Source organism: Nicotiana attenuata, unplaced genomic scaffold, assembly GCF_001879085.1.
Source record: "Nicotiana attenuata strain UT unplaced genomic scaffold, NIATTr2, whole genome shotgun sequence".
Classification (NCBI taxonomy): domain Eukaryota; kingdom Viridiplantae; phylum Streptophyta; class Magnoliopsida; order Solanales; family Solanaceae; genus Nicotiana; species Nicotiana attenuata.
The window spans coordinates 46,834-61,181 of record NW_017675098.1 but is presented as its reverse complement, the minus strand read 5'-3'; the positions used below and the strand labels follow the sequence as shown (position 1 = coordinate 61,181).

At 38.1% G+C, this 14,348-nt stretch overlaps 1 protein-coding gene across 1 annotated transcript; it reads left to right on the top strand.

Moving 5' to 3' along the window:
* The first annotated feature begins 5,029 nt into the window (after nt 1-5,029).
* On the top strand, nt 5,030-11,703 carry LOC109219650 (probable prefoldin subunit 5). The gene is made up of 4 exons (XM_019384125.1): nt 5,030-5,331; nt 5,438-5,541; nt 6,821-6,898; nt 11,078-11,703. The coding sequence occupies exons 1-4, from the start codon at nt 5,145-5,147 to the stop codon at nt 11,162-11,164; spliced, it is 456 nt and encodes a 151-aa protein (XP_019239670.1). The 5' UTR covers nt 5,030-5,144; the 3' UTR covers nt 11,165-11,703.
* Nucleotides 11,704-14,348: the final 2,645 nt, after the last annotated feature.

Genomic DNA, 14,348 nt, shown 5'->3' with positions numbered 1-14,348 from the left:
TCCCCTAGAGGCTACGGAGTTGGAAAAATTTCACTTTCGTCTTTCCTGTCGTGCGATTCTGTTTCTCAAATATGATTGCTTTCTACTCTGTCTTTCGCAGATAGCGAGAACACGTGCTTCCTCTTCGTACCACGCAGCAGCCCGAGCTCCCAGCAGCAGCTCCTGCGAGGGGAAGAGGCAGAGGCCGTGCCAGAGGCCGAGGCCGGGGCAGAGCTCAGCCCCGAGCAGCAGTCCTAGAGGTGGAGCCTCATGTTGATTATGATGAGGAGGCTCCAGCCCCAGCAGCTCCGGTGGGCCCAGCTCAGGTCCCAGAGGGGTTCATAGCCACCCTAGTTCTTCAGGACGCTCTGGTCAGATTGGTAGGCTTTGTGGAGAGCGTCACTAGAGCGGGTTTGCTTCCAGTAGCACCGGCCACTTCTGAGGCTGGAGGAGGGGTTCAAACTCCTGCTACACGTACTCCGGAGCAGGTAGCTCCCCAGGCTCAGGTTCCGGTGGTTCAGCCAGCTGTGGCAGTTCAGCCGGGTATTGTGACTCAGACCGACGGTGGGGCGGCTATGTCTTCGGATGCTTTGTGGAGACTTGATAGGTTCTCCAAGCTCTTCACCACCACATTCAGTGGTGCTTCTTCAGAGGATCCACAGGATTTCTTATTCAGCTGCCATGAGATCCTTAGGACTATGGGTATTGTGGAGACCAATGGGGTCGACTTCGCCACCTTTCGGCTTGCAAGATCCGCCAAGACTTGGTGGAGGGACTATTGTTTATCTAGACCAGCAGGGTCGCCAACATTGACATGGGACCAGTTTGCAGAGTTGTTTTTGGAGATGTTTCTCCCAGTTACTCAGCGAGAGGCTCTCCGCAGGCAGTTCGAGCGCCTCCAGCAGGGCATGACAGTCACGCAGTATGAGACTCGGTTCATTGATTTGGCACGCCATGCTATTGTTATACTCCCCATAGAGCGAGAGAGGGTATGGAGGTTTATTGATGGATTGATTCAGCCGATCCGTCTCCAGATAGCTATGGGAGCTGGTAGTGAGATTTCTTTTCAGGAGGCTGCCAATGCAGCCCGTAGGGTGGAGATGGCGCTTGCACGAGGAGGTGGTCAGGTGTCGGATAAGAGGCCTCGTCATTCTGGTAGGTTCAGTGGTACCTCGTCGGGAGGTAGGGATTCATATGGTAGAGGCCATCCACCGAGACCCTTTCAGTCAGCACTCCAGGTTTCTCATAGTACTCCAAGCGGTGGCGGTTCTCAGCAGCATTACTCTGATCAGCAGCCCATCAGTGCACCGCCACTTCAGAGTTTCCGGGGAGGACATTCAGGTCGACAGGGCCAGCAGCCTCAGCAACCGAGGGCTTGTTATGGTTGTGGTGACCCGAGTCACATTGTCAGATTTTGCCCTCGAGCCTCGGGTAGCTCTCAGCAGCAGGTTCCCCGCCCCATGATTCAGGCATCAGGTGATACACAGCTTGCCCAGCCAGCTAGAGACGGGAGTAGGGATCATAGAGGTGGAGGTAGAGACCGTAGAGGTGGAGCTCGGACTGGCAGAGGAAGGGGTCAGTCAGTGGAAGATCGCCCCAGAGACATGGTTCAGGGAGGTGGGGCCCAGCCCCGGTGTTATGCTTTGCCAGCCAGGCCAGAGGCTGAGTCGTCAGATGCTGTTATTACAGGTACTATTCTGGTCTGTGATAGGGATGCTTCAGTGCTATTTGACCCTGGGTCTACGTATTCATATGTGTCGTCCTATTTTGCACCCTACCTGGCTATGCCTAGTGATGCTTTTGGTATTCCTGTTTATGTATCTACACCGGTGGGTGATTCTATAGTGGTCGACCGAGTTCATCGTTCCTGTGTGGTAGTGTTTGAGGGTCTTGAGAGCCGTGTTGATTTATTGCTCTTAGACATGGTGGATTTCGACGTTATATTAGGGATGGATTGGTTGTCCCCGTATCATGCCATCTTGGATTGTCACGCCAAGACCGTGACCTTGGCTTTGCCAGATTTGCCCCGATTGGAGTGGAGAGGGACCCCAGGTCATGCCACCCGCAGTGTTATCTCATATGTGAAGGCTCGACGCATGGTCGAGAAGGGGTGTTTAGCTTATCTGGCGTATGTTCGTGATTCCAGCACAGAGGTCCCTTCTATTGATTCTGTTCCTATTGTTCGGGAGTTCCCTGAGGTTTTCCCTTCAGACCTGCCGGGTATGCCGCTCGACAGGGATATAGACTTTTGTATTGATCTGGCCCCAGGCACGCAGCCCATTTCTATTCCGTCGTATCGCATGGCCCCGCGAGAGTTGAAGGAGCTAAAGGACCAGTTGCAAGATTTGCTAGAGAAGGGTTTTATCAGGCCCAGTGTTTCTCCTTGGGGTGCGCCAGTGTTATTTGTGAAGAAAAAGGATGGATCGATGAGGATGTGCATTGATTACCGGCAATTGAACAAGGTGACGATTAAGTACAAGTATCCACTGCCGAGGATTGATGATTTGTTTGACCAGCTTCAGGGTGCGAAGGTGTTTTCGAAGATAGACTTGAGATCTGGCTACCATCAGCTGAGGATTAGGGCGTCTGATGTCCCTAAGACAGCATTCCGCACTCGGTATGGGCATTATGAGTTTTTGGTCATGTCGTTTGGGTTAACCAATGCCCCAGCCGCATTTATGGAGTTGATGAACCGAGTGTTCAGACCTTACTTGGACATGTTCGTGATAGTCTTTATTGATGATATTTTGGTGTACTCCCGCAGCCAGGAGGAGCACGAGCAGCACCTTAGGGTGGTTCTTCAGACTCTGAAGGATAGTCAGTTATATGCTAAGTTCTCAAAGTGTGAGTTCTGGTTGAGTTCGGTTGCATTTCTAGGTCATGTCGTATCAGCAGTGGGTATTCAGGTGGACCCGAAGAAGATTGAGGCAGTCAAGAACTGGCCTCGACCAGCATCAGCTACTGAGATTCGGAGTTTCTTGGGGTTAGCAGGTTATTACCGCCGGTTCGTAGAGGGATTTTCATCCATAGCAGCCCCGATGACCAGATTAACCCAGAAGGGTGCCCTGTTCAGATGGTCGGACGAGTGTGAGGCGAGCTTTCAGAAGCTCAAGACAGCTCTGACTACGGCACCGATATTGGTTTTGCCCACAGGCTCAGGGCCTTATACAGTTTATTGTGATGCTTCCCGTATTGGACTTGGTGCAGTATTGATGCAGGATGGCAGAGTCATGGCTTACGCTTCGAGGCAGTTGAAGTTTTAAGCTAAAATAGGCTTAAAAGAGGGCGAATGGGAAATAGATGGAAAATGAAATTTTTAAGTTTTCCTCCTTGACAATGGGACATTGTCCCATATTGGAAGAGGAAAAGATTTTTGATGGGTATATATACAATTGATCTTCTTGTAGCTCTTAAAGAGTTAAGAAGAAGGCAAGCCTCACGTCGTCGTCGCCGTCGCTCGCTCGGCTCGGCTTTGGATTCGGATTTGGTCAAATGATCAATTGATTGATTGATTAAATTTTTGGACCAAATTTATTTGTTAATAGTAAATATTAACTTAATATTATCCGTGTTTGTAACGGAAAATTAATAATTCAAATTATCCGTTTCATTGACTCTGCCCGTCCGTTTTTTGTGATGGAAAACGTTTCCTCTGCCCGTTTTAATTTGCGTAAATGGCCATTTACGTTATGGCCATTTTACGTAAATGACCTCTGAAGAGTTACAACTCTTCATTTGAACTCTACAGGTTGGGCTATAAATTGCAGTCCATTCTCTCATATTTTCCATACGAATTTCTGAGTTCTCCTCCTTTCTTCTGCAATGTTTTAACTACAAAGAAAGTAACAATAAGTGTGATTTGCTACCGATCTTTATGTTCGCTGAAACACTGGGGTTTGAAGTACCGCTACACCAATGTGTAATTCGTTCTATCCTGGAGGAAATAATCCACAACCTTGGGTACTAGGAGGGGATTAAATTCCTTAAGGAAACACTGTGAATTCAGTTGGCTCGGTTTAAATTTTATTTCTATTTTTCATTTCTGTTTATACGTTATTTTATATTCTTCAGAACTATTTTACAAATACAGTATACTAACACTACTACTATTACTACTAGGGCCTACATTAGGAGTAGTACATAAAAGATGTTCTAAGGGGTGGTTGCAAACGGTTTGAAGGTGGAAGAGTTGGTAGAGCAGTCTTCTAACAAAAAACTTTGCTGTGCGATTGTCCTTCAGTGCTGCTCGAATAAAAGATGGTGGTTGTGTATATACAGTGACTCCTGCGGTACTCTCCATTTGGCTACCAGACTTTGCAAGTAAGTCAGCCACTTGGTTTTGTTCCCTGTCGCCTCCCTTCTGTGTCTCATCCCTTTAGCCAGTTAACCTATTTAGTGATTTTTCATCAAAAAATAAATTAATATATTTTAAATGGGAAGGTAAAAACCTAATAGAGGGACATGGAGTTCTTATTCCGCGAAAATAGGCCTTCGTGGCTTTTATAATGTTGATATTAATAAAGCATTTATTTAGATTTCTTACGTGTAAAAAATAAATCTTTTATGTGTAAAAGCAAATATCTTGTGTATAAAAAGAGAGATGGTGTCATAAAACTAAAAATAACTTTCTAATGACCCACAAAATCATTTGACCCGTTAATTCCTTGAATAGTCACGTAATTTATAGCAATATTCTATCAAAATTATTTTTATTTAATATGGGATAACAAAATCATTCAACTATTACTTGATGAAATGGGTCTTCATGGTCATTTGCAATTATTAGAAATTATGAAAGTATCTTTCTAGATCTCTTATATGTAAAAGATAAAATATTTTATGTGTAAAAATAAATATCCTAATATATCTAAAAAGTAATAGAATCATAAAACTAAAAATAAATTTGTAATAACCCACAAAACCATTCCTATTACTTTGTGACTCAAAAAATAAAAATAAACCTATTTGACAAACCATATCATATGAAAAAAAAAATATTTCTTAATAATAAAACTCATTCAACTCATGTTTTAATACCCATTTAACCCATCATAAATCAATGACAAACAGAGGACGCAGCTAGTAAAAACTACTCGCTGTTCTCAAGACTTGAGAAGCACAGTTAAAACCAGAGAAGGGTTTCTGACGAAGGTGGAAATCAGGAAATGGCGTCAGGGGGAGGAAGAACACTGGAAATAGAGAAGATGAGCGTAGAGCAACTAAAGGCACTGAAGGAACAAGCCGATCTAGAGGTGAACCTACTTCAAGACAGCCTCAACAACATCCGCACTGCAACTACTCGCCTCGAAATCGCCTCTAATGCCCTTCAAGATTTATCTCTCCGCCCTCAAGGTATAAACACCCTTTTGAGAATTAGGTGTAAAAATGTGATCTTTTTTTGATTTTATTGTGAAATTTGTGATTTGGGGGTTTTTTTTCTGGTTTTTTTCTTGTGCAGGGAAGAAAATGTTGGTGCCTTTAACAGCGTCTTTATATGTGCCGGGGACCCTAGATGATGCTGATAAGGTTTTGGTAGATGTTGGCACTGGATATTTTATCGAGGTTTGTATATATTTTTTGACGCATATGTAATTGGGGTATTTGACTTGCTGTCTATTTCTGCTAATTGAGTCAATAAAGTTGCTATCTTTAATCTAGGATTATGTTTATTCGCAGTTTTTTGGTGGCGGGTGATAGGTGTTAATCGGTTTCTGAGGTGCAGTAAGATGGGTGTGCATAGGCAGATGCTTCTGTCATATGCAACTAAAAATAAACATGACACTAAACATGACTTCTTTTTTTGTCGCGTGTGTGGCTATTTCTTATATAGCAGTTTCAAGTTATGTAGTGGTGTTCGATTTTCAAAGAATTTAAAGAGTTAATTTGATATGAATTATATTAATGTAGAAGAAAACAACATAGTAGTTGAAAATTTTGTTTGATTAAAAAAACATATCGGGAGCTTATAAACTGAAAACTTTAATGAATTTGCATTCTTAAAAGGTGAGAAAACTGTATAGGAATGTTGGGCATTTTGAATTGTAGAAAGCTGAAAAGAGTATCGTACTACAGAGTATCTTCTAAGTTCGTCATTGATGTACCTTGCTTGTGAGTTGTGACTGATACTTGATTTGGATTTTTCTGAGGAACATGAGACCATGCTTAATTTTGTGTTGTTCTTGGCATACTTTCTTTTTCAGTTCTCCTTTTCCGTGTTTCGAAGGAGTTCATTATTGATAATTGTCTTGAGGAGTGTTATTCTGGATATTGGGTTTTTTCCTGTGCTGATGACTTGTTTATTTTCCAGGAAAGTGTAATGAATTTATTTACAATATCCTTATAAAAAATGGATTCTGCTGCTATATATGCTGGAAGCAACATCGTTATGATTTTAGAAAATTCTTTCTATGTACAGAATATCTTTCATTAGTTATGATCTCTGTCCAAAGTGAAAAAGAACTCCTTTGGATTCCTTCTATGATTTCTAGTTACTCAGCTTTCTTAGGTTTGGATAATTTGATGTTTACTCTAGATTTTTCTGAAGTTTATCGGGTCTAATAAGTTATTTTTCTCTTTAGAAATGTATCTTTCATGCATTGAGAAGTTTGTTATATGTAGTTCCTGGATCATCCATTTACTTTTTGCTTTTTCAAGAAATAAAGTGGTTATGTCTTACAATTCTAAAGGACTGTAGTTGGAGCATTATCGAAAAGAACACATTTGTCATTCCATGCTTCGTTTATTTCATTTATGGAAAGCCCAAAAAAATGTATTATCTTTTCACATGGTCCTTACCAGAAGGTTCAAGCCCTAAGATTGTTTTCTTTCTTTGTTTTAACAGAAAACCATGACTGAAGGAAAAGATTACTGTGAGCGGAAAATCAACCTGCTAAAGTCCAACTACGAGCAGCTTCTTGATGTAAGTATCCATTTCACTTCTCTTGGTGGAACGAATTTTCTTGCAAGTTTAGAGCTGTTTTTATTAGTTTATTTGTGCTTTTATTTGATGTAAATTCTACATGCTAGAAACCTTCTCAAGGGTTTCATTATTGGTGTACTGAGTACCCCATCTTACATCAATCCTACCTGATACTTCTGCCATTCTGTGATTTGTGAGATATTGACTAATTAATCTATCTAATGTAAGCTAAACTTCTATACTCGGTGTGATTGAAGTGAGGAAAAGTAAGGGTAATAATTTTTTTAAAGGGTTCCAAAGAGTTCTCGGCCATGTACACTTACCACAATATACAAGAAGTGGGTTTTAAAGGACATCAAATGGCCTCTGCCAATATTAAAGCACTATACACACACACACACACTATACATGTCTAAATTTACTAAGAAAAATCATCTGAACAGCATGGTTAGTGGTTACTGGCATATGTTAAATTTGTGTCCGAAGAAGAGTTGAAAAAAATAAGTTGGACATTCAGTATCTGCAAGAAGGTTTATGAGTATTCAGTAGCCTTCTCCTTACCAAAAAAAAAAAGGTATTCAGTAGCCTTCTCTCAGTCGATGGAAAGTGGTTAAGATAGATTTTTTTTTTTCTTTTTGCACCCAAGGATGTGGGCCTAGTGGTCTATAAAGGTGGTGCAAATCCTGGAGACCCAGGTCAAATTCCAGCACAAAAAAAAATTAGGTAATTTCTTTCTGCCTAAGCCTTGGTAGGCTTACCAAGGCTATGCTTATTGGAAGTAGCAGGTACCCGATATAATAGTCGAGGTGCGGACAAGTTGGATTAAACACCAACATTATAAAAAAGAATTTATTGTCTTTCTCCTCCTTATCCCTAGGAAAGATAGCTTGGACAGCTGTTTACCCCATGTTAAAAAAGCTTGCATTGCAGGACTACCTACCTTTCGTGTGGACTTCATAGGGGTTTTCACTCTCTGGGGCAGATATCATCATTTAGGAGGATATAATGGCTAATTTGCTATTCCGTTGTACCTTCTCACAATTTTATCATTTCCACCTGCATTTTTTGAGAGTAGAGTGGTGGAGATTGTCTGAAGTTTTCCCTTTCATGTTCTTGCAAATTTCTTCCAAAATAGGTCATTGAGAAAACTGTTTCATTTCTATCTGAATTATGACTTTATAAAGCTATTGTTATTCACAAAATAAAATTGAAAATAGTTCCAAATGTATTTAGTGGCACATACGCATCCTGGAAGATAGACCAGTTATCTTCAAGTATAAATCCCACCTTATTCCTGATTTCTTGGGATACCCACAATCTCGATTCCACTAACCACATATAGTCTTACTCTAATCGCCAGGCTGCACCCGACACCTGCTTATATAATTTCTCCAAGTTAAACCACGACACTGATCTATGTGACTAGGCTGTGCTAAAATTTTAATAATCCAGGTTGCAAGACTGACTTCAGAGTGGTGCGAAGTGCGAACAGCCTCCTATCTATTTTTTCAACTTCCCAATATTGGAGTTTCCTTCCTGTGAAAGGTCTATTTGAATTTTTTAAACCTAGACATGAGTAACCATCATTGAATTCAAAGTTTTATCCTTGCTTCATCTGGCCTACCATTAGCATGAATTGCATTTCTATATTCCCTTATATGATTCAATTATTTTATATTCTATACCTCTGGCTCTTCAGATTCTTCCCTTCTATATGTGCCACCAGCTCGAATTCAGGGTTTTCCCTCTGTTGTGACGTCAATGTTCTCCTTTCTTCCTATCTACTGCTTCCCTGTTCTTATCCTTTCATTCCTTTTCCTTTGTCATTCTCCCTGCAACTGACCACTCCTCTACTTCTATTCTTACCTTGCATTTCCTATGCTCTTGCTTAGCTTCACATCAGGAAGTAGGAATTAATTGAGGCATGGTATCAACTGAACACTCTTAACCTGATTAAAAGTTAGAGATTAAACAAATTGAATACTAGTTTCAGAATTCGTAAATGCAACCTCAATATCATTAAAGTGGAATTTCATTCTTCTCATGTTTGCAATGAATTTGAATGACCTAGGGATAGTAGAGTAAGTTTGAAGATATTTCAAACATTTTTCTTATGCCTCATCTTTAGCACATGAATTATGCCAAATCACAAGAAAGAGAAGAGCTAAATCTAACACAGTCAGTCACCATGAAAATACTTGGTACTTCTTCATTCGGTAGTTTCCTCTATGAGTCTATCTCAGTTTTTTTTGTGCGTGAAGCGCCAAAAAACAACAAGGGCTTGCTTCGCTTAAAGCGAGAAGCGAAGCGCTTGCTTCATTGGCGAAGCGACATTTTTGAAAAAACACCAAACAAATATGTAAAATAACTAAATAAAAAGAACTCAGCAAAAACAATACTCCCTGTGTTCCAATTTATGTGAACCTATTTGGCCTGATATGGTGTTTAAGAAAGAAATAAAGACTTAAAATTGTGGTCCTAAACAAGCCATAGCATTTGTGTGGCTATAATTCTTTTGAAACTTGTGGTGTTAAACATGCCAGAGTATTTGTGTGACGATAAAAGCTTCTCATTGAGGGTAGAAATTGAAGTTTAATTAAATTGTTTCCAAATTTAGAAAGATGTCATTCTTTTCCGAATGAACTAAAAATGAAATAGATTCACATAAATTGGAACGAAGGGATCTTTCAATTTAAAAACTAAAAAGTAGTGTGTGTGTATATATCTTTCAAGTTATAAGTCGATTTCTTATAATAAAACAAAAGATTAACAGAATCGGGAAAAAAGAGAGAAAAAGAACAAAAAGAAATTAGCTTAAAACAAAGAAAGAAGGGAACAAGAAACCCTAGCAGCTGGAGCGAACGAAATTGAAGGGAAGGAGACAGAAGAAGATAGAAGAAGAAGAAGGAGAAAAGATTCCTGGAGCCTATTTCTAATCCTAGCAGTGATGGGATGGAGCAGATGAAATCTCTAGTCTTCGGGTTTTTTTTCTCTTTTTTAAATAGGCCCCTATATCCATTTTTCTTCTAAAAAGAATTGACTCTTTTTTTTTAAAAAAAAAAGTCCTCTAAAAAAAAAAGTACAAAGCAATTGCTTCCTCTGCTTCTAACTTCTCACGACCGCTTCATTAGAGTCGCTTCGCTTCACACCCGAGAAACGCTACCTGCTCGCCAAACGATGAAGCGACCACTTTTCACAACACCGGTCCATCTGAATATATCTCACTCACTGTCTTTATCCTGCTTGAGGATTGCTTCTACATACACTTGGAGGAAATGCTAAACTCTTGTAGGCTGGGAGAGGTGACCTGTTTACCACTTTTGGGCTGATAAAAATTAGAGAATGACAATCTCAATTTGCTTATTAGTCCCAAAGAGGTTTTGGCTGATAAGTTGATTTCAGCCTTGTAAAATTTTGTGCGAGGAATACCGTTGACTTGTCACCAAAATGAGAGCATTCAAGTTCCAGGGAAATATAGGTAAAGTCTTTAGCTTTGCTAATGTGGTGTAAGCTAACAGTCCTTATTGATTTACATACTCTACTCTCGAGTACTCTTTTTGTTGAAGGTGACCCCACTCGTTTGGGAGGCAACCGATGTTAGGAATTTTGACCATGGATAACTACAATCTCCTGAAACAACTGGAGAGCCGATGAAGTGGTCAGCAATGAGTCTTTATTAGAGATCTTAACCTTAGATTTCGACTAGCTACTTACCTGTAGAAAGGTTTTTTGCTGCTTTTGCTTGATGGAAACTAAACCAAGGGGCGGGGTTGGAATAAGTAGTGTGACTCTGCTTTAAACTATGTAGCTTTGATCATTCTTTACCATCACGAGTTATTGCCAGCTATACCTTATTGGAGTAGAGGGTTAGTCCTCACAAATAATGAATCAAGTAGTTGGGTTTCCTTTAGAAAAGAAAAGGCTTGTTCAAGCTGCAGGCGATACCTCTTTCTCCATTTTGGTCTGAAGACCAAAGACCAATATATAACTCTCTTTTTCCTCTTGCAAGATCAAAGAATCTATACTAGTAGTATCTTTCTATCCTTTGAAAAAGTTATGTGGCTGATGTTGGGAGGAGTTCCTTGAGGTTTATAGTCTGATAACAAACAGCCTGATTATGTTTTTCATTTCTCATGGACATTACCTTCTTCTTTTAGTAATCATTTGTACAAATTGCAGGTTGCAACGAAGAAGAAAAGTATTGCTGATGAAACTGGTGTGATCTTGCAAGCTAAATTGAGACAACTTGCTCCTCCAGCACAATAAATCACATTTTTTTTCCGGGGTGGGGGTGTGGGGTGTGGGGTGGGGGTGGGTGGGTGGGTTGCCTACTTACAAGGTATTTAAAAATGATTTCTGTCGAGTTGCCTTTGTTGATAACTCAACGAGTTCATGCACCTCAGACTTAATGAGCACCAAATTCTGTCTAAATTAGTATTGCTTTAGTAGAAGTTCAACAAGTGTTTATTCCTCCAGTTCACCCACACTTTTCCCCTGTTCTTTGCCTTTTCGCAAGAAGTGGATGCTTGATCATCTGTGTCGTTGTAGCAACATTGGTTGATGACTCAAAAGTTATGATTTACCTTGGAATGTACTTTAGTGAGTGAAGCCATGATGCAGTTCTACTTATACTGCAACTCAAGTTTCGAATTCAACTAATGTATGTGTGTTTTGATGAGGAAAGGTGTTGGTACATTAAACTTGTGAACTTAAACAAGGATTCTCTAATATCATCACGGAGGGAATTCTTGTAGATTCCTCCCTGCCCATGATATCTGATCCTTTCATTATTGTTGTTATTGTTATTCTTTTCGCTTTGTTTGTCCTGTCAAATTGGAGTTCCTGTTAATATCATTACCAAATCTGCAGTGAGCAGACCAAGATTAATTTTTGTAGTGAGTGTGGTTACCAAAACCTTAGAACTTTTGAGTGCAAGCCCTTAAAGACATAAATGTTGAAAGCCAGCTAGAATCAAGGCCGTCCTTGAGCGGACTACTTGAAAATTGATGTTAAACAAACATCTCTTGCTATCTTTGAAATTATGCCAAGGACATAAGGGGATTAAGAATTTCAGTATTGGAAAGAGAAGTGAAGGCTGACCCAAAAAATGTGCGAAGGTCATGAGATGTCAACAACAACAACGACCTGGTAAAATCGTCATGAGATGTCAACAACAACAACGACTCAGTAACATTTTATTAGGTCATGAGATGTCGTTAGACAAAATAATACTCTCTCCGTCCTCCTATTTTTATGTAAAGGTACTTACGGAATGTTTAGTCTGATTAAGTAATAAATATATGTACTGAGATGCCCGTCCTCCTATTTTTATGTAAAGGTACTTACGGAATGTTTAGTCTGATTAAGTAATAAATATATGTACTGAGAGCATCTCCAATGCTACTCTATTTCTTGCACCAAATCCAAATTTGGTGCAAGAAATAGTGCATTCTTGCTCCAATGCCACTCTATTTCTTGCTCTATTATAGAGCATGAATAGTGTTGCACCAAATTTGGTGCAACACTATTCATTGGTGCAACACTATTCATTACTCTATATTTGGTTTAATATTATTTTATTCACTTTTTTTTATTTTTGGACTTTTAATTTATCATATATTGTGTATATAATTAACTTTTATATTAAGATCTTTATAATTTTAATTTTATATCCTATTTTTTGATATATTAATTTTTGTATATATTATATTTATATAAAATTATAAGTTAATTTTATTATTATAATTGTATAAAAAGAAATATAACCATTATTTAAAAATAAAAATTGCAAATTTAAGATATCTAGTGTTGCTAAAATTAAAAAGTGAAAACTAAAATCTAAAAAAAAAAATTAACAATACATAAAATAAAATTACATTATAATTAAAGTACATAAAAGGAGGATACATTAAAATTGAAATTACATTAAAAACATAAAACATAAGTTTAGTGAATTATATATAATGAATATGGAAAAAAGAAAAAAGATAGTATTAGTTTGAAAGAAATAAAAAATGAAAAGTAAATAGAAGATAATAATATAATATAGAAGAGAGAAAAGATTTGGTGTAAAAATAGTGTAATGGTTAGAGTAAATTTGGTGTTGCACCATTTTAGAGTGAAATTTGACGAAAAAATAGAGTCAGCCTTGGAGGTGGCACGAAGAAGCAAGAATGGTAAACTAAAGTGCATTATCATTAAGCAAGATTGGTAACCTAAAAGTGGATCATCATTTGAGTGCTTAGAGGAAGCTTGATATTCCTGCTTTATTCTTACGCCAAGGCTATTTGTGCGTATTATTGTTAATTATGATAGTGTCACACTTTTTCTGTTGTTCGAATTTTTAAAGATTATTTAATTAATTTATCTATCTTTTTTGTACTATTTAAAATTGCGCAGCTTTGCATTTTACTAAAATTTTTGCTATAATATTAACCCGTCGTTACGATAAAATCTCGTTTTTGGCTTTTCACTTCTAACATAATTTAACTTGGGGGTAATTTTAAATTATATTTATACTATGTCTATTGAAAATAACTCCCTATCTTCACATGGTAGGGATAAGGCTAGGTACATACTATTCTCCCGTGGCGAAGCCACATGGTGTTAAGGGTGGTCAACTGACCACCCTTCGTTGAAAAATTGTACTATGTACATAGATAAAATATTACGTTTTAGAAGTATATAATACATATAACACCCTTTGTCGAAAAAAATTTCCACTTCTTTTAAATTTGAACACCCTTGGAAAAATTCCTAGCTTCGCCACTGCTATTCTCCCCAGACTTTACTATGTGCGGTTATACCAGGTTTGTACATACTATTCTTTCAGACTTCACTATGTGTAATTATACCGGGTTTGTTGTTGTTGTTAAAGAAGATTTCACGAATATTGAAAGTAGAAATAATTACAATGATAAAGGAAAATACAAATATTTGCGGCAAGGATATGAATGCAAAATTGAGCAATTTGAAATAGATCTTTTCAATTGTTTTTTTGGCGAAGTCACTTACTCAAATGATCACTCAACTATCCCAAATTATCTCCTAAAGTCACTTTTTTTTTCGTTTGTAGCAATAAAGTTATTGAACTATGCCTATTGCACTCAGAAGGTCACTTAACTAGATTTTCCAAATTTTGGATTGCCAAATACCTATTTTACCCTCTAAATTATAAATATTTATCTTCTTTTTATTTTTTTTAAACCTTTTAATATTATGATTTTTTCCCTTTTAATTTATTTTATGGACTTACCTATAGATAAATATAATATTATTTATAAATTAAAAAAATAAAAGTATTTAAGCATTTACAATGTTGGAATAACAAAATAATGAGCATAGTAAAAAAAATTACTTAGAATAATTTGTTCGTAAAATAATTTTAGTATTACAACAATAATTAAAAAATTTATTTATATAATTCAGAATGAAAAAAAGCAAAGGTTGT

What these genes read in the sequence shown, in the direction of transcription:
- LOC109219650 (XM_019384125.1), top strand. Translation starts at nt 5,145, where the DNA reads ATGGCGTCAGGGGGAGGAAGAACACTGGAAATAGAGAAGATGAGCGTA. An exon ending in GCACTGGATATTTTATCGAG is followed by an intron (nt 5,542 to 6,820) that starts GTTTGTATATAT and finishes TTGTTTTAACAG; the next exon opens with AAAACCATGACTGAAGGAAA. An exon ending in ACTACGAGCAGCTTCTTGAT is followed by an intron (nt 6,899 to 11,077) that starts GTAAGTATCCAT and finishes TACAAATTGCAG; the next exon opens with GTTGCAACGAAGAAGAAAAG.